Raw genomic sequence first — 17,833 nt, 5'->3', positions numbered from 1 at the left:
GTGTGCTAAAAGATTTCCTTATTTGCCACTGAAAAAAACAAAAAAGTTGACTGATTTTGAAATTTTATTTCAGTATAATATGAGAAAAAAAAAAAGAGAATTCTGACTTTAATCTCAGAATTTTGGATCTTAATGTAGATGGGCACCATGAAGGAAGAGATGTGGGAGCACTCAGCTTCAATGACAAAGATGTGAGTTATTTGAGAGGGCCAGTCACACTTTGGAGGAAAATGAGAGAATTAGGTGACCTTTTACGTGCCTGAGGGGTCCCTCGAGATTCTATTTCATTATTGGAAGAGCAGAAGGTGATTAAAACAAGAGAGCTAGTTTAGTCTTTAAAACAGACATGGCTACAGCTTGTTGCTAACATGTTTGTTAGCTGTCAGAATTCAGTCAGAATTCTCAGATTAAAGTCAGAATTCTGAGAAAAAAGTCAGAATTCTCAGATTAAAGTCAGAATTTTGAGATTAAAGTCAGAATTTTGAGATTGAAGTCAGAATTTTGAGATTGAAGTCAGAATTTTGAGATTGAAGTCAGAAGTCTGAGAAAAAGCTCGGAATTCTGAGAATAACGTTGGAATTCTAAGATTAAAATCAGAATTCTGAGAAAGAAAATCAGAATTCTGAGATTAAAGTCAGAACTTTGAGAAAAAAGTCAGAATTCTGAGATTAAAGTCAGAATTTTGAGATTGAAGTTAGAAGTCTGAGAAAAAAGTCAGAAGTCTGAAAAAAGGTCAGAATTCTGAGAATAACGTTGGAATTCTAAGATTAAAATCTGAATTCTGAGGAAAAAAATCAGAATTCTGAGAAAGAAAATCAGAATTCTGAGATTAAAGTCAGAACTTTGAGAAAAAAATCAGAATTCTGAGATTAAAATCAGAATTCTGAGAAGAAAGTCAGAATTCTGAGATTAAAGTCAGAATTCTGAGATTAAAGTCAGAATTTTGAGATTAAAATCAGAATTCTGAGAAGAAAGTCAGAATTCTGGGATTAAAGTCAGAATTCTTGGATTAAAGTCAGAATTCTGGGATCAAAGTCAGAATTCTGGGATTAAAGTCAGAATTCTGAGATTGAAGTCGGAATTCTGAGAAAAACGTTGGAATTCTGAGATTAAAATCAGAATTCTGAGAAAGAAAATCAGAATTCTGAGATTAAAGACAGAATTTTGAGATTAAAATCATAAATCTAAGAAAAAAGTCATAATTCAGAGAAAAAAGTCAGAATTCTGACTGCTTTCTCATATTAAACTGAAATAAAATTTAAAAATCAGTTAACTTTTAAACATTTTTCAGTGGCCCTAATCCTCTTCCGTAATGGAGTGTACAACTTTTGATAAAAAAAAATACTAAATACATAATTATCAGAGCTGCAGTATTACAGGATGTTAATTTTATTTAGGATGATTGACTCCAAAGAGGAAGAAGAAGTAGGATGATTGACTTAGTCACTTTTGCAACTTTCATGTAAAGCTGCAGGGATCTCAGAGGCTTGCATCAGCACCGAGTTTATCCAGCCGTCAGGATGTTGCTGCCGATCCGGATCCGGATCCGCCCAGCTCGGCGTCACGGCACCGACAAGATGGCCGAGATTACGGGTCGAAAGTGAGGGAGAAAACAAAAACATCTGTGATCTGTCCCCCCCACCACCACCCCCTGCTGAAGAGGCCAGATTTCTAAGCGGTGCAGAGGGCTGAGATAAAGCGCTGGGAGCAGCCCGGCTCTTGTTTTTGCCGGATGCAAACACAGTGCGCTCCGCGGCGGCGCGCGCAGGGACCGTTTTATCGGATCTTCTGGGAGCTAACCTGCTAACCATGTCTGCTAGCTGACAGCATCGAGACGCTGTGCGATCACATAGTGACACTTGGACTGCTCAGATATAAATAGCCTTTTCTCCTAAATAAACTATAGCGGATACGGCTGACTACTGCGGCTCAACTTTCCGAAGTCATAAATTGGATTTAACGCTTAGCTAGTTGGTTAGCATGCTAATATTGCGGATTTCTTGTTTGCAGCTAGCATCAGCGTTAGTAAACGTTAGTTAGCTGTGTTTTCCTCCCTTTCTTAGGGCTGTTTTGTTAATGTAAATATATAAAGAGTGTTTTTAAGGACGGGTCGCTGTTTAAAAGCAGCGGAAACTTCTCTTTAGATTTGGATTGCCAGGAATCCTACTGGATTAATAGCTTTGAAAGCACCACAGCCGGGGCGATCTAAGCCCCTTCGTTCCTGGACGAGGAGCAAACCCGATCTTCTTCATTATGGCGCATTCTCCCGTTCAGGGTAACCTGCCGGGGATGCAGGTAAGCTCAATGTCCATTGAACTTTTTCCCCCAACTTATTCGCTATAAGAACAAACTGTTCAGTGAGTCCATGTAGGGTTAATAACGCTGTGCACCTAAACAGCTTAGTGAGATGGAGCATTCAAGGACATAAGCACAGCTCGGAAATTCCCATGAGAAACTAAAGTGTTTTTTTTTCTTCTAAAAATGACATTAAATTTAACTTCTGAGGCATATTTAGGGAGTTATGTTGCAAAACTTTACAGAAGAAATCTAATTTATTCACATGTCTTGGGATTACATGCGATAGATCAGGGTTAGGAAATCCTGTCCTAAAGAACCTGAGTATTAAAGATATTTCACTGACCAAATACACCTCATGGAAATGGTTTATCAGCTGGTTTCTGCAGAACTTGATGGCATATTGGGGAAATGATTCAGCCATGTAAATCACCCTTATTGAAAAAGGAACCATCCTGGTTTTTAAGAGCTTAGGTTAAGCCACCATTATAGATCCAGAATTGTAATGACAATTTTGCAAACAAAACATTTGTTACTGCAGAAAGTCAGTACAGTTGAATTGTAAAGAGAAGACAAAAAAGTATAACTGAGTTTGCTATTTAATCTAAGTTGAAATTAGGCTGCTAAGTGAAGAAATTATTCAGAAAAACACATTAAATGGGATCAAAGCTGATAGTTGCAGATAAATTAAAAGGATTGGGGTGTAAAAACAAGCTGAACATGTTTTAAGCATCTTCAAATCATCTGCAAATGCAAAGAGTGGAATAAACCTTCCAAAATATGGCCAAATAAATAGCCACAGTTTATAAGCGTATTATGTGATTGGACATTTTGATTTTTGAAATGTTTGTATGCAACTGATGCATTTATGTAAAAACAATGGGAATTATGGGTCTATCCTTTTCAAAAGTCTCCAGTGTTAATTTTAGCTGCCTTCAATTGGCTTTAATGAGTTTTCTCTGCTTGAAAGAGGTCATAAAAGGAAGTTTTTAGTTGCCGCAGACGCTTGTGTTTTCCACATAACAGCCTCTGGAGAGTTAAGTCATTTTAGTTCACTTCCTGTGGAACTCAATTGGTTTTTTTCCTCCATTTCACACAATATTGTTCATACTACAGAAAAATAGCCCATATAACACTGGGTGGATATTTATACTCTTCTTTGAAGGCAAAGTTACAGTTTTTAGCTATTTATTTATTGATCAAACTACTAAAGGATGTGTCAGGGATTAAAGGGAGAAACATGGGAACTCTTAGCAGCTGTTTTAATTTTATTACTTTTATTTTGAACCTGCATGTTATCCAATCATTACTCTTCCCCCACTTACTCTCCTCTGTTTTTCTCTTCACATAAACTTAAGAGTTGCAATGAGTGAATTAATGCATCCTGTAAGAATGCCACCCGACCGGCTGTTTTGGATTCACTCCCGACTTTTCTTTCATTCTGTTTATTATGATTTCTTTGAAACCCACCTTCCCTTCCCCTTGCTTTGTCCGCGCCCGCTCCCCCTCAACAATCAGAACGTCAGAGTGGACCCCGAGGAGCTGTTTACCAAGCTGGAGCGCATTGGGAAGGGTTCCTTTGGCGAGGTGTTCAAAGGCATCGACAATCGTACGCAGAAGGTGGTGGCCATTAAGATCATAGACCTGGAGGAAGCAGAGGATGAGATAGAAGACATTCAGCAGGAGATCACGGTGCTGAGCCAGTGCGACAGCCCTTTTGTTACCAAGTATTACGGCTCATACCTGAAGGTAAACGCCCAATCATTGTGTTTTATTCTGATTTTATGTAATAAATGTATATATAAAATTATATATTTGCAAAGGGAAGCAATCTGAATAGTGTGGCATTCAGCCCGCTTTTCCACAAAAATCTGAATTTACAAGTTTGTGTAAAACCTTAAGGAACCTGACAGCTTCAGCAAAGCAGTCTGGGGTGCACTGATTGCAGTTTTCTGGCCGATCACCAAACCTTTAAAAGTCTGACATGTCGATTCTTATTTTTACTAATAGTTCTGTTCTCTTTAAAGGACACTATCAATTATATCACAAATAACTTAATTTATAATACATTGAATACCCACAAAACAATACAAACTGGTTTTAACTTCATGGGATAATGATCTAAAATAGAAATGGAAAGTTTCGAGCTTTGCAGAGGCTAAGATTGGTGGATAAAACTGGTTATACATCTAACCTTAGAGATGCACAGATCTAGTTTCCTTTCCGATACCTGGGCGGAGCCTGTCGGTTGATACCAATACTACAGTTTAATGATCGAGCCGCATACCTTGCATGAGAGTGACGGTGTTAGGCCTAGACATTTTTAAAGAGGTACCAAATTAGGGGGAGTTTAGGGAGTGGCGGTCTGGTGGTTAGGGCGTTGCGCTTGGAATCCAGAGGTTTCTGAATTCAAGCCCCACTCCCACAGAATGCCACTCTGGGTCCCTGAGCAAGACCCTCAACCCCCCCACACTGCTCCCCGGACGCCACACAATAGCAGCCCACTGCTACCCAAGGGGATGGGTGAAATGCAGAGAGTTCATTTCGTTGCTCTTTACTTGTGACAGTGTGATGACAATAAAAAAGCTGGAAAAAAAGACATTATCAGAGATATAAATCCTCACTGGCTGCTGTGCATGCTCTCCATGATCAGCGCTGCAAACATATTATCGAAGGGACTAGAAATATATAATTTTAAAAAAGATTAATCAGAAGAATGCCCAGCTCAGCAAATTATTATCAGTTGATATCCGATCCGGGACTTTGATCACTGAATCTCTGCTCGCCGTCCAACTATATAGTGATTACGTCACCTTAGATGAGTGTCAGAACGTCTAGTGCAGCGGCGTCAGCTGACTCAATACGGCACAAAAAATTTTTTTTTGTGTAATTATTTTAAAAAAGCATAGGCACAGATAATTAATTCAAGCACACAAGCAAATATTTTATAGTACATATAATTATAAAGCGTCATAAATTAATTGTACAATCAGATTGTTATTTTCCACATTATTAAATATCTATCTGAACCAAACTGAATTAAATTGGCACAATTGTGAACTTAACTGTATACCTCTGATCCACTACTGATGAAGGCACAATTTAACTTTTTAAACTTTAACTTTTTAACATTAAATATCTGTCAGCAAACATGAACTTCAAAACTGAAAACTTGAAATGTGCAACTGTAAAAGGAAAAACACACAAAAAAACTCTACATACGTTCATGTCTGTGTTTATCATTTCTATTTGAGCCCATCCTATGATTGTGTGATGCTGATGATCCTATAATGTGGCCAGAAAGATGGGAGAGCTGGATGTTAATTTTTTTTAACAGTAAACGGTAGCGTCTCTGCTTCATTTTTGAGAAGCTGTCAATCAATTGTGACTGGCTTAATTTTGAGTGTTCTCCTCTCTTAACTCCGCTGTGAAAGCGGAAAATTAATTAATTAAGAAATCAGCGCCCCAGGAATATCCAGGCACCGCAGATCCACAACTGGGCATGTTCCCCTGTGAAAAAGGTCTGCCGACGCCGATGGTCTAGTGCAGGGGTGTCAAACTGGTTCCAGAAAGGGCCGCGTGGCTGCAGGTTTTCTTTCCAACCAAACAATAGCACACCAGACTCCATTCATCTCATCAAGTGAGTCCAATCTGAACATGATGCCTTGATGAGATGAATGTCTGGTGTGCAAGTGTTTGGTTGGAAAGAAAACCTGCAGCCACACAGCCCTTTCTGGAACCAGTTTGACACCCCTGGTTTGTGGATGAAAAAGCTGTGGACTCGATATTTCCCACAATGCCCCTTGAATAGTAGTGATCATCCTTGGTCACTAGAGAAGCAAATATATCCAGGAATGCTTTGCCAGGATTCAATTCAATTCAGTTTATTTCTATATCGCCAATTCACAACATGTCATCTCAAGGCACTTTACAGTTTACCAGATCATACAGTCAATTTAATTCAAAGTTTTCTATCTAAGGAAAACCAGTTGATTGCATCGACTCATTGACTCTAATGCAATGCCTCACACTAAGCATGCTTAGTGCTCTCCCTGCAAGGCATCATGGGATTTGTTGTCACTGCGGCCTGCTGTAGTCAGAGGCTGTCGCTACCCAACAGCGGCAACTAATAACAAAGATGGCGAGGCACTGTGCAGGGAGGCTGAGTTACATGACCAACGTGGAGTGTAAAGTAATGATCATCTGTCCGAACGATCAGTTAACTGAGTTCACTATATAGTCCCTGCTCTATATAGGGATTTAGGGGTTTGGGCGGACGTTCGAAAACAGCCTCATTTAAGTAAATCAGGACCCATTGGTCAGTCTCTGCACCCCTAATATACAGCCTCTTTTAGCCTGTATAGCAACATCTAAATGTGCAGAAGAGATTTTCTTTTCTAAGCCAGTTTTCCTCCTATGATTAATCCCACATTTAAAAAAAGGATTGGCCTCAGATGATTTTAAACACCCACCTGACTCCCAGACTCCTAATAGGGTCATTAGGACTCGTTCATTTTTCACTGCCTTGTAGAAAGTCCTGCAGTAAAGCGTGTTTGGTTTCTCCTGACATACAGCAAATCAGTTAAAAGCTTCTGTTCTGTTTTCTCCTTCAATGCAGGACACAAAGCTATGGATCATTATGGAGTATTTGGGTGGGGGCTCTGCCTTAGATTTGGTGAGTGTTTGTTTTTTTCCTCCCTTTTCAAACAATTTAGTGTTTCATTTGGATGAATATCACATAAACAGAGTTTAAGCTATTTATAGAGGTTTATAGGTCAAGGATATTAGGAAGCTATTAAGTTATTATAGATGATGAGGGCTGCATTAGACCATTAAAGATTGGCCTCATGGATTTCTGCTTTACCTTGTACAACTTTTTGTTTCACCAAATTAAACTCCATCCATTTTAGATCATCTGTAAGCTGCAATCAAGGCGACAAGAAATAAGAATTTCTTTAACCTACTTCGTGTTGCCAAACGGGTTCAATTGAACTGATTTCCTATAAAAAACTAACAATTTTTGCTAATTGAAACGGAAATGAAAGGTAAATCAGTTAAAATCCATTCAAAAATAATTAATCCCAATGGGAAATTCAATACTAATATAAATATTTATATTAAAAAACAATGTATTTAAATATTTTAATTCCAAGATATTTTTACATTTCATTAATTTTTTTATGTTTTGTATTTAAATGCTTAACAAAATTAAATAGAAATACAAAAATCTAACTTGTCATAAACCAGATTAATACATGTAGTTCAACTGGAATTCTATCTGGTATCAATCTGGAAAACCCCCTGTGGAAAGTTTTCACTTAAGGGTGGGACATTCCGTGCAATTCTTCTCCCATGTCAAGTTTTTTAGCCAATCACAGCAGCAGCTGTGACGGTCTTTGTAAGTTCAGGCAAATAATATTTTTTTTTTCTTGAAAAGCAAAACCAAAAAGCGGACACTACTTCCCTTTTACCATTTTTCCATTTACAAATCAATAACGGAAAACAAAGCCGTTTTTCCTTTCCCGTCACCAGAATTTCTAAATAAAAAACTGAAAAAATTAATGTAAAAAATAACTCATTTTTGGATTTGACTTCATGTATATACATACCATGTGATTTTGTACATTTGTTCAAAATGTTTAATAAAAAAAGGATATATGCGTAACATAATGCAAGCCTGACGGCAAAAAAAATAAAGCATAGAGATTTCTTTTGAATAAAAAGATCTTTTTACGTTACGACATGATAGTTTATTGTATTTCTTGTGCTTTGTTTTCCATTTTTGATGTGTAAATGAAAAAAATGGAAGTAGTTTCCATTTTTGGTTTAGTTTTCAAGAAAAAAACGAATTGCCTGAACGTACACGAACCCTTTGACGTATCACATTTTTTATTTGTTTCCCATCTAGTTAATTTGACTGTAACCAAACTCTAAGGAAATTTGCTCAAGAAGAACATAAAAACATGTTTTCCATCCACAAAGGCATAAATTGTGTCCTTTAGCCCGTTTTTCAAAAAGGAAAATCGAAAGTTTTCCAGCTAAAAGTAGTGCAGTTATCTTTGTTTTGCTTCAGCCTTCCGTCTTTGGTTGACGTCATACACGTCACTGCATTTCATTGGTCCAAAACATTTCTGTATCCAGGCTATTGCATCTGTTGGCTTTTAGCAAGATGTATTTTCAGGAGTTTGTGAACGCATTAATCTCATGACAATTCATCTGGCTTGCAACAAAAATCAATCGCTGCAACTAAAGATTATTTTGCAAATCGATTAATCTGTCAATAATGTTTTCAATGAATCGATTAGTAATAATCTGATAGCCAAAGGTTTCTTAAAAAAAAGATTTTTTTACAAAAATAAATCAGGTGACACTTGAGGAGTTCTAGTTAGAGCATATTGACAGAGAAAAAATGTTTTGTTCTTAAATGCAAAATGTTTATTTATATATATATATATATATATATATATATATATATTTATATATATATATATATATATATATATATATATATATATATATATATATATTGTTTCTTTACATTCTTGGTATAACTACTGCCGGTGAGTTGATCTTTTAGCTAAAGGTGAGTTTTACAGTCTCTATACTCCAGTTAACCATTAATTACTAAATTAAACTTACGATTATTTCAATTATAAATTAATGATGATTAATCTGATTAATTATTTCAGACCTACAAAAATCAGAAAAGATTTAACAACAGGGAAGTTTAATTTATCATAAGTCTGTTTAGATGGCTCTTCTATATATAAAAAAATGCTAATTTACCTGTATTATGTGTTTACTCTTTTAATCAAAAAATATTTTTGTTTGATCATCTGAAACACTTAGGCATGAAAAAATAACACCACGAAATCTAGAAGGGAGGAAAAACGTTTATATAGTGCTGTAGGTTTCCGCAGTATAATTACCTAGGGCTGCAACTAAGGATTATTTTGCAAATCAATTAATCTCTCGGTAATTTTTTTGATTAATCAATTAATAATCGAATAGGAAATGTTTTTTTTTTACAGAAATAAACCAGGTCAAACTAAAACTTTTGCACTCGAGGAGTTCTGGATAGAGCATATTCGCAGACGGAAAATGATTTTTAAATCCTAAATGGAAACTTTTTTTTGTTTTGTTTCACAATTTTGATATAATTACTCTCCATACTCCTTCAATAAATGAATATAAATAATCGATTAATACGATTGTTTTAGCCCTATAACTACCTAGCCGTTACTGACTTCTAAGTTAATACATTTCTTTTTCACCAGCCAATATAAAAACAATACAAACCAGTATTTTTCTACGTATTCTGCCATCATTTAGTCACACGAGTTCAGACCCTGATGGCCATTTTCTTTCCGTTTCTGTTTGTTTCCCTGTCCAAGATGGAGCCCGGCTCTTTAGATGAGACCCAGATTGCCACAATCCTCAGAGAAATCCTAAAGGGTCTGGAGTACCTGCACTCAGAGAAGAAGATCCACAGAGATATTAAAGGTAGCTAACTGAGTAAACGGCTTCATAGAGTGCACACACGTAAATATCATATTGCACTTTAATGTTATTGACATCCACTTAAGCCTCCATTCATTATAAAGCTTGTATTTCACCTAAGATTGATGCTAATCGATGAGCTGGATGGACAGTTTTGTAAAGATGAAGCAGGATTTTCCGCCCTTACGGTTCTTTCCTTTGCTTCTGGTCCACAGCTGCCAATGTGCTGCTGTCCGAGCAAGGAGAGGTGAAGCTGGCCGACTTCGGCGTGGCCGGCCAGCTCACGGATACTCAGATCAAACGCAACACCTTTGTCGGGACGCCATTTTGGATGGCCCCAGAGGTGATCAAACAGTCCGCTTACGACTCGAAGGTGAGTTCAAAGCCGTGGGTTGCTACAGCCATGCAGCGCTGCATTATGTTCCAGATTTTCACTTTACTGACACATTAAGGCATGATGTCTGCATTCCTAATCAAACCACAGGGATCGTAGCGATTGCTTGTGGGTCAAAAAAAAAAAAAAATCCCTCGAAAATAAATTGACGGTAAATAAATAAAAAAAAAAGAATTGAAATCCCTCTTGTGTTTGTCATTTAAGGGTAGCAAAGAAAACTAACAGTAATAGCCAATCAGAAGAAGAAGGGGGCGGGTCTTAGGGAAGCGTGTACTTCCTCCCCTCGTTTCTTACTCAAGTCGCCAGATAGATTGTGGAAGAGTGCTGAAGTTCTACACTTTGTCGAATTAATCCCAGAGCACCATTCGCCACAAGATGAGGAAATGTTTGGACCACAGTTTTATTTCAGTTCCATCTTTTATTTTGGTGAGTCTCAACTGTCCCTTTGCAGCTAGGCAAAATGTGGCGGCGTATAGCTGGACCGAACAGACTTTCTAAAATACAAAAAGCTAATGATTAGGAAGGTAAGCGAGGATCTACAGCCGCCTGGATGAAGAGAAAGTTTATTGAAAAAAATGGCACTTTTACGAAGAAAATGACTGGCTAATTTCTGATACGCAAAAAAAAACGTCTCCACCTCAGTTAGAACCAATCAATAAATGATCAAATGTCAACACAATGAAAAGAAAAAAGGTATTTTGCTGCTTTTGACTAAATCTATTAATACCTACTTATATGAATTAATGTTGTGTAGCGGGTTTATTTACAGACACTTTATCAAATGCATTTATTTTGCATTTAAATTCTAGAAAAGTACTTTCCTTTAAAAATATATAAGAGCAAACTTTTTTTTTTTAGCTGTTAAAATATGCTTTGTAGATAATTTTATCTATGAGTCCTCTTTGCCTGTGAGTCAAAAAGTTTATTTCGGACCCTGCATGATCCAGAAACCTGGCTTTTATGAAAGACTGGATAGAAGAAAGTCGCTTAAATTCACCTCTTATTTTCTAAAAGTCATGTAGAGAACAGAGCAAACCCGTGGAAGAAGGGTCAGACACCGAAACGCCATGTTTAGCACAGAACTAACTCCTGACCACATAATCCCCATGGCGAAACACGGTAGAGGCTGCATTATGCAATGCTTTACTTCTGCAGGGATAGAGCAGCTGGTCAGACTAGTTTGGGAGAAGCTAATAAATAACAAATGGGACAATCCTGAAGAAAACCTGTTAAACTAAAATGACAAACAACTCGTAGCTGTAATTAAAGAGTCCTGCCTTGGGGATGGTGGCGTTTAAAGGAAATCCTTGCATGGTTTTAACTATAGAGTGCTGTTCTGCTTTGTGTTGATCTATCATTAATGTCTAAATTAAATACATATCAGCTGGTTTACATTGAGTTTTGTTTGATAGCACGCGCTGTTATCTCCATTTCTGTGTATTCAAGGCCGACATCTGGTCACTTGGAATCACTGCGATCGAGCTGGCGAAAGGGGAGCCGCCCCACTCGGACCTCCACCCCATGAAGGTGTTATTCCTCATTCCAAAGAACAACCCGCCCACGCTGGAGGGCAACTACTGCAAACCTCTGAAGGAGTTTGTCGAGGCCTGTCTCAACAAAGAGCCCAGTTTTGTACGTAGGCTCGTCGTTCTGCATCATTTCTGAACGTTTGAGCTCATTTTTCCCAGACTGATGTGCCTCACTGTTTTTCTTTTGCCCGTTCCGCAGAGGCCGACTGCCAAAGAACTGCTGAAGCATAAATTAATTGTCCGCTATGCGAAAAAGACGTCATACCTGACGGAGCTGGTGGACAAGTACAAGAGGTGGAAGGCTGAGCAATCTAGAACTACAGAGTCCAGTTCAGATGAGTCGGACTCGTAAGTATATCGGAACTACTTGGCTTTTTTTTCTCCCTTCTGTAAAAACGAATCAATCCAATCTTATTCTGATCCAATCAGAGAACAGGATGGCCAGGCGTCAGGCGGGAATGACTTTGGCAGCGATGACTGGATCTTCACCATTCGAGAAAAGGACCCTAAGAAACTACAGAATGGAGAAGGCCAGTCAGGGGGGGCGGACCAGGTCAGCTAGTGCTCTCACAACAAGTTGTAATTGTCGTTAATTAAAAATCGAAATCTAGATAAGTCATGTTTTCTTAAAATAAGTGCATTTTTTTCTTGGATTGAGGAGGTAGGAGAGACATTTTGCCAATGGAACAAGACAATTTACGCTTATCTTATTTTAAGAGTAAAAATACTCATATCATTGGCAAACTATCTCATTTAACTACTCAAATTAAGGGTAAATACTCTTAATTTAAGACATTTTTACTTATTTCTAGGTAGTATTTCCAGTGCATAATATGAATTTGTACCATTTTAATTTCCATCTTGCTTCTTATCTTAAATCAGACGAAAGACATTCCAAGGAGGCCTTATTCACAGAGCCTGACCACGGTCATTTCTCCTGCATTAGCCGAGGTAAGGATTGTAGTTTTGTCCTCTGATCTTCTTCTGTAACTTTGCTTTCAAACTCTGGCGTTTAATTTTATCCACTTATCAGTAGTTTGACGATTAGGGACCGCTTCATTTACTTTCCCATCCTTAGCAACCGGATTATTCTAGCTTGGTTTATAATTAAAGTGAGACAGTGGTGAGTTTGGATTTTTCTTCACTTGTTCTTATTAAATCTCAGCTGAAGGCCCGACAGGAGCAGGTGAATGGAAACCCGCTGGTTCTGGATGAGCTCAGAGAGGCCATCCTGCTGGCTGAAGAGGCCTACCCTGGCATCTCTGACTCCCTCGTGGCTCATATGGTGCAAAGGCTCCAGAGGTAACGGCTTTATTCATGCTAAAATAGCATACAGGTGCTGGTCATAAAATTAGAATATCATGAAAAAGTAGATTGATTTCAGTAATTCCATTTAAAAAGTGAAACTTGTATATTATATTCATACATTACATACAAACTCATATATTTCAGATGTTTATTTTGTTTAATTTTGATGATTACAAATGACAACAAATGAAAATCTCAAATTCATCATATCAGAAAATTAGAATATTACTGAAGACCAATAAAAACAAAGGATTTATAGAAATGTTGGCCAACTGAAAAGTATGAACATGAAAAGTATGAGCATGTACAGCACTCAGTATTTAGTTGGGCCTCCTTTGGCCTGTATTACTGCAGCAATGCGGCGTGGCATGGAGTCGATCAGTCTGTGGCACTGCTCAGGTGTTATGATAGCCCAGGTTGCTCTAATAGTGGCTTTTAGCTCTTCTGAATTGTTGGGTCTGGTGTATTGCATCTTCTTCTTCACAATACCCCATAGATTTTCTATGGGGTTAAGGTCAGGAGAGTTTGCTGGCCAATTAAGAACAGGGATACCATGGTCCTTCAACCAGGTACTGGTAGCTTTGGCACTGTGTGCAGGTGCCAAGTCCTGTTGGAAAATGAAATCTGCATCTCCAAAAAGTTGGTCAGCTGCAGGAAGCATGAAGTGCTCTAAAACTTCCTGGTATGTGGCTGCGTTGACCCTGGACCTCAGAAAACACAATGGACCAACACCAGCAGATGACATGGCACCCCAAACCATCACTGACTGTGGAAACTTTACACTGGACTTCAAGCAACGTGGATGAAGTGCCTCTCTTCTTTTCCTCCAGACTCTGGGACCTTGATTTCCAAAGGAAATGCAAAATTTACTTTCATCAGAGAACATGACTTTGGACCACTCACCAGCAGTCCAGTCCTGTTTCTCTTTAGCCCAGGCAAGACGCTTCTGACGCTGTCTGTGGTTCAAGAGTGGCTTGACACAAGGAATGCGACAGCAGAAACCCATGTCTTTCATACGTCTGTGTGTGGTGGTTCTTGAAGCACTCACTCCAGCTGCAGTCCACTCTTTGTGAATCTCCCCCACATTTTTGAAGGGGTTTTGTTTCACAATCCTCTCCAGGGTGCGGTTATCTCTCTTGCTTGTACACTTTTTTCGACCACATCTTTTCCTTCCCTTCGCCTCTCTATTAATGTGCTTGGACACTGAGCTCTGTGAACAGCCAGCCTCTTTAGCGATGACCTTTTGTGTCTTGCCCTCCTTGTGCAAGGTGTCAATGGTCGTCTTTTGGACTACTGTCAAGTCAGCAGTCTTCCCCATGATTGTGTAGCCTATAGAACTAGACTGAAAGACCATTTAAAGGCTTTTGCAGGTGGTTTGAGTTAATTAGCTGATTAGAGTGTGGCACCAGGGGCCATCAATTTTGAACCTTTTCACAATATTCTAATTTTCTGATATGATGAATTTGAGATTTTCATTTGTTGTCATTTGTAATCATCAAAATTAAACAAAATAAACATCTGAAATATATGAGTTTGTATGTAATGTATGAATATAATATACAAGTTTCACTTTTTAAATGGAATTACTGAAATCAATCTACTTTTTCATGATATTCTAATTTTATGACCAGCACCTGTAAAGCTAAAAATAACCATCTGCTCCACTGGTGACTTTATTTTATTTTTACAGTTTTTCCACAAGCAGAAGATCCTCTTCCTCCCCCTAGAGATTGGCTGTCTACCCCGAACCTGCTCTCCCAGGTCCCCCACATCCCATCAACACCCTATCCAAGACAGAGGGTTAAACGTTGAGGGTCAAGTCATTCGATACCAGCTGGCTGCATTTGACCTCCATGTGAGGGGCGCTAACTTAGCCTGTTATTTAAAAAAAACACAACAAAAAAGACTCAACTCCACAGCGGAGAACAGAGACACTTTGCCGAGCTTCTTTTATCCATTAACGAGAGAAGATGTTTGGAAGCTGTGACGATACAGCAGCGGGGAGGAAAAAAAAAAGACTCAAAGCGAGAGCGACCAGCTGCAAAAAACAGCAATAGCCAAGTCTATCATGTGACGCTCCTCAAGCCTCACAACAGTCTCTGCATGGATTTTGCTGGATGAGGAGCTGAAAGTCTCCCTCGATTCCCTAACAGGACTTCAGTCCCTCCCCCTTCTCTTAATGCAGGCGTCATATCCCCCAGGAGCCTATGAGAGCATGCTTGATGAACCTGCAGGGATGTTATCCAAGTGTACAAGCCGTGTGTATGTGTGCGTGCGTGCATATGTATGTGTGCGTTTCGTTTCGTGTGTAAACCTCCCTGTTTAGGCAAATTGCAGCATCCTTAAAGAAACCTCAGGTAAAGTGCTTTAAGTGGACTTTGTCCTCCGAGGCAGGAGGGGGCGCCATGCTGTACATGACTACAAGTTATCATTGCGGTAAATGAATCACTGTGTACAAAATGATCGACGCGCATTTTGTAGATACTGATTAAAGATAAAGTAGGTATTTAAAAACATCTCAAAGGTAACTCCGACAGAAAATGCCTTGCCTTTTTCAGCGTTCGCCGCAGATTTAGTTTTTGTTTTACTCATCTGTGAGAATCGTCAGTGTTTTTTCTTTTTTCAAGTGACTTGAGTTCCAGTGTTTCAACTTCCAGCAGAGTAATTAAGTTAAACTTTATGAGAAACCAGAACAACTTTTACTTTTTATTCATGTTTAAAGAACTGAGAATTATAGGACAAAAATAAAAAGGTAGATGAACGGGGGAACCACGTTAAACTGATAACAGTTGAAGTATTTTCTGTTTTCTTTTTTTTTTTGGTTTATCAGTATTTAGATACTAAAGTGGAAATGAGGAAAAAATGGTACAAAATTAGGATTGGGCTGGCATTGGATTATTTTGGTATGAAAATATGCTTTTGTTAAATTAAAAATCAGAACAAAATTACTTGCTTTACTTTCAATTTTTTTTTCATGTTTTAACAATATCAATACCATTTGTTTTACTAATTCAGTGTAAGCTAAATTATACAATACAACTAGCTGACCATAAGTTCAGCAACAAGTGGGGGTGGGACGTTCCTGAATTAGTCAGAAGACACCAGATGCTGCAACACACCCTACTACGGTTAATAGTGCGACTTTTTAATTAATTAATCCCTTGTTTCTGGTACCAGGCCCGTGTCTAAGCCACATTTATTCTGGCCAAATCAGAACGAGCCTACCTGCAGAGTCCCATGCCATCCTCGTCATCTTCACCTCTCGCTATAGAAGTGCCATGTCCTCTCTTACGCTTTCACTAGTATGATTTGCACCTTTATTTTTGTTTTATTTCTAATTTTCAGATCCGTTTTTGTGCACTTTGAAAGTGTAGAGTATTTAAAGACTCCTGTGAGAGGAAGAAAACTAGAGACAAAACCAGTTGCTAATAGCCATGTTTTACTACATATGTTTACTTAAGAGTTCCACAATTTACTACTGTGCTATTGCAGCAATAATGTTGAGGAGTCGCATCAAGATGCACTTGTCAAAACAGGGATTGAGAAAAATTAAGAAATATCTGATATTTTTATAACGGAAAAGAGTTAAGTATGGAAATACGGAATGCTTTATGGATATGGGCATCTGCCTCCGGCAAAAAATATCTATACCTTTCAGAAGAAAAAAGAAAACATATGCTACAGAAATAACAAAATGTGTACATTTGATTTCCTTTATTATAGCTGATGATTTATAGTACTGTATATAATCTTTGCTTGTGTCATTTGAGAAATTCCCAAGTTAAATGTAAGCTTTTAAAGTGACATGAGAAATAAAGATCTAATGCTAACTGAGAAATGTGTCTGATTTGCTTTACATGGATGTGACCGTGTTGGAAGCATGTTATGAGGTATGATGTAATACGTGGACACTAAAGGGCAGATTATACTTCTGCAACCGCACACATCAAATGTCGCTTGGGTCTGGTCACAAACCAGTTTTGCTGGTATGCCTCTGCATTGTCAGTCTGGAATTTCTAGGGACGCGCAGCGGTTTCCCGCCAAAGCGCAGGGGGGGAACCTATTCGAGAACTCCTGAGAACTTTGACGGATTGTACTTCCAAAATGGCGTGCCCCGGCGCCAAATGGAGAAGGACGACCATACAGACAGTCGGAAAGGCATACCAAGGACCAATCACAGCTGCTTTTTGTCTGCACACTTCCGCTTGACGTCTGCGGGGGTTTGCGACCGTCCGATGTGTAGTCAGGATTTTTTTTGAGGTACGAGACGACGGTTGCAGAGCCTCTGCACCGGGGCGTGGTCCTGCACAGAGACAGATTTGATGGTTGCAGAGGCTATTCCAGAACCGTCGTTCTGGAATTTCTAGGGACGCACAGCGGTTTCCTGCCAAAGTGCTAGGGGAAGCCTATTCGAGAGCTTAACAGAACTTTGGCGGATGGTCACGAGAACTTCTTCGGCGGTGCCGACGGGAGTGTATTTTTAAACAACATATCTGAGGCATCGTACAAGTGGTTGTACTTCCGAACCTCCTTAATCAACCTTTTGCGGTGGTTATCCATTGCTGTTATTACTCCCCGGTTTTTAAAAATGCCGCACCCCGAGATCGAATCGAGAAGGACGACCACACAGACAGCCGGAAAGGCATACCAAGGACCAATCACAGCTGCTTTTTGTCTGCTGACTTCAGCATGAGGTCTGCGTGGGTTTGCGACCGTCGTACGCGTAGACAGGATTTCTTTGAGGTGCGAGACGATGGTTGCAGAACCTCTGCACGGGGGGCGTGGTCATGCACAGAGACAGATTTGA

At 38.8% G+C, this 17,833-nt stretch overlaps 1 protein-coding gene across 2 annotated transcripts; it reads left to right on the top strand.

Moving 5' to 3' along the window:
• The first annotated feature begins 1,524 nt into the window (after positions 1-1,524).
• Positions 1,525-16,860, top strand: stk24b (serine/threonine kinase 24b (STE20 homolog, yeast)). 2 transcript variants are annotated; one of them, XM_038301965.1, is made up of 11 exons: positions 1,525-2,295; positions 3,814-4,044; positions 6,914-6,970; positions 9,690-9,798; positions 10,011-10,168; positions 11,636-11,821; positions 11,918-12,066; positions 12,148-12,271; positions 12,601-12,669; positions 12,884-13,054; positions 14,669-16,860. In XM_038301965.1, the coding sequence occupies exons 1-10, from the start codon at positions 2,254-2,256 to the stop codon at positions 13,022-13,024; spliced, it is 1,266 nt and encodes a 421-aa protein (XP_038157893.1). In that variant the 5' UTR covers positions 1,525-2,253; the 3' UTR covers positions 13,025-13,054; positions 14,669-16,860. The 2 variants fall into 2 exon arrangements, with proteins under 2 accessions (XP_038157893.1, XP_038157892.1); XM_038301964.1 differs by having other exon boundaries at positions 1,527-2,295; positions 12,884-13,020; positions 14,717-16,860.
• Positions 16,861-17,833: the final 973 nt, after the last annotated feature.

Source organism: Cyprinodon tularosa, unplaced genomic scaffold (genome assembly GCF_016077235.1).
Source record: "Cyprinodon tularosa strain WSP-4 unplaced genomic scaffold, ASM1607723v1 ctg48, whole genome shotgun sequence".
Classification (NCBI taxonomy): Eukaryota; Metazoa; Chordata; class Actinopteri; order Cyprinodontiformes; family Cyprinodontidae; genus Cyprinodon; species Cyprinodon tularosa.
This window is presented reverse-complemented; position numbering and strand designations above follow the sequence as displayed.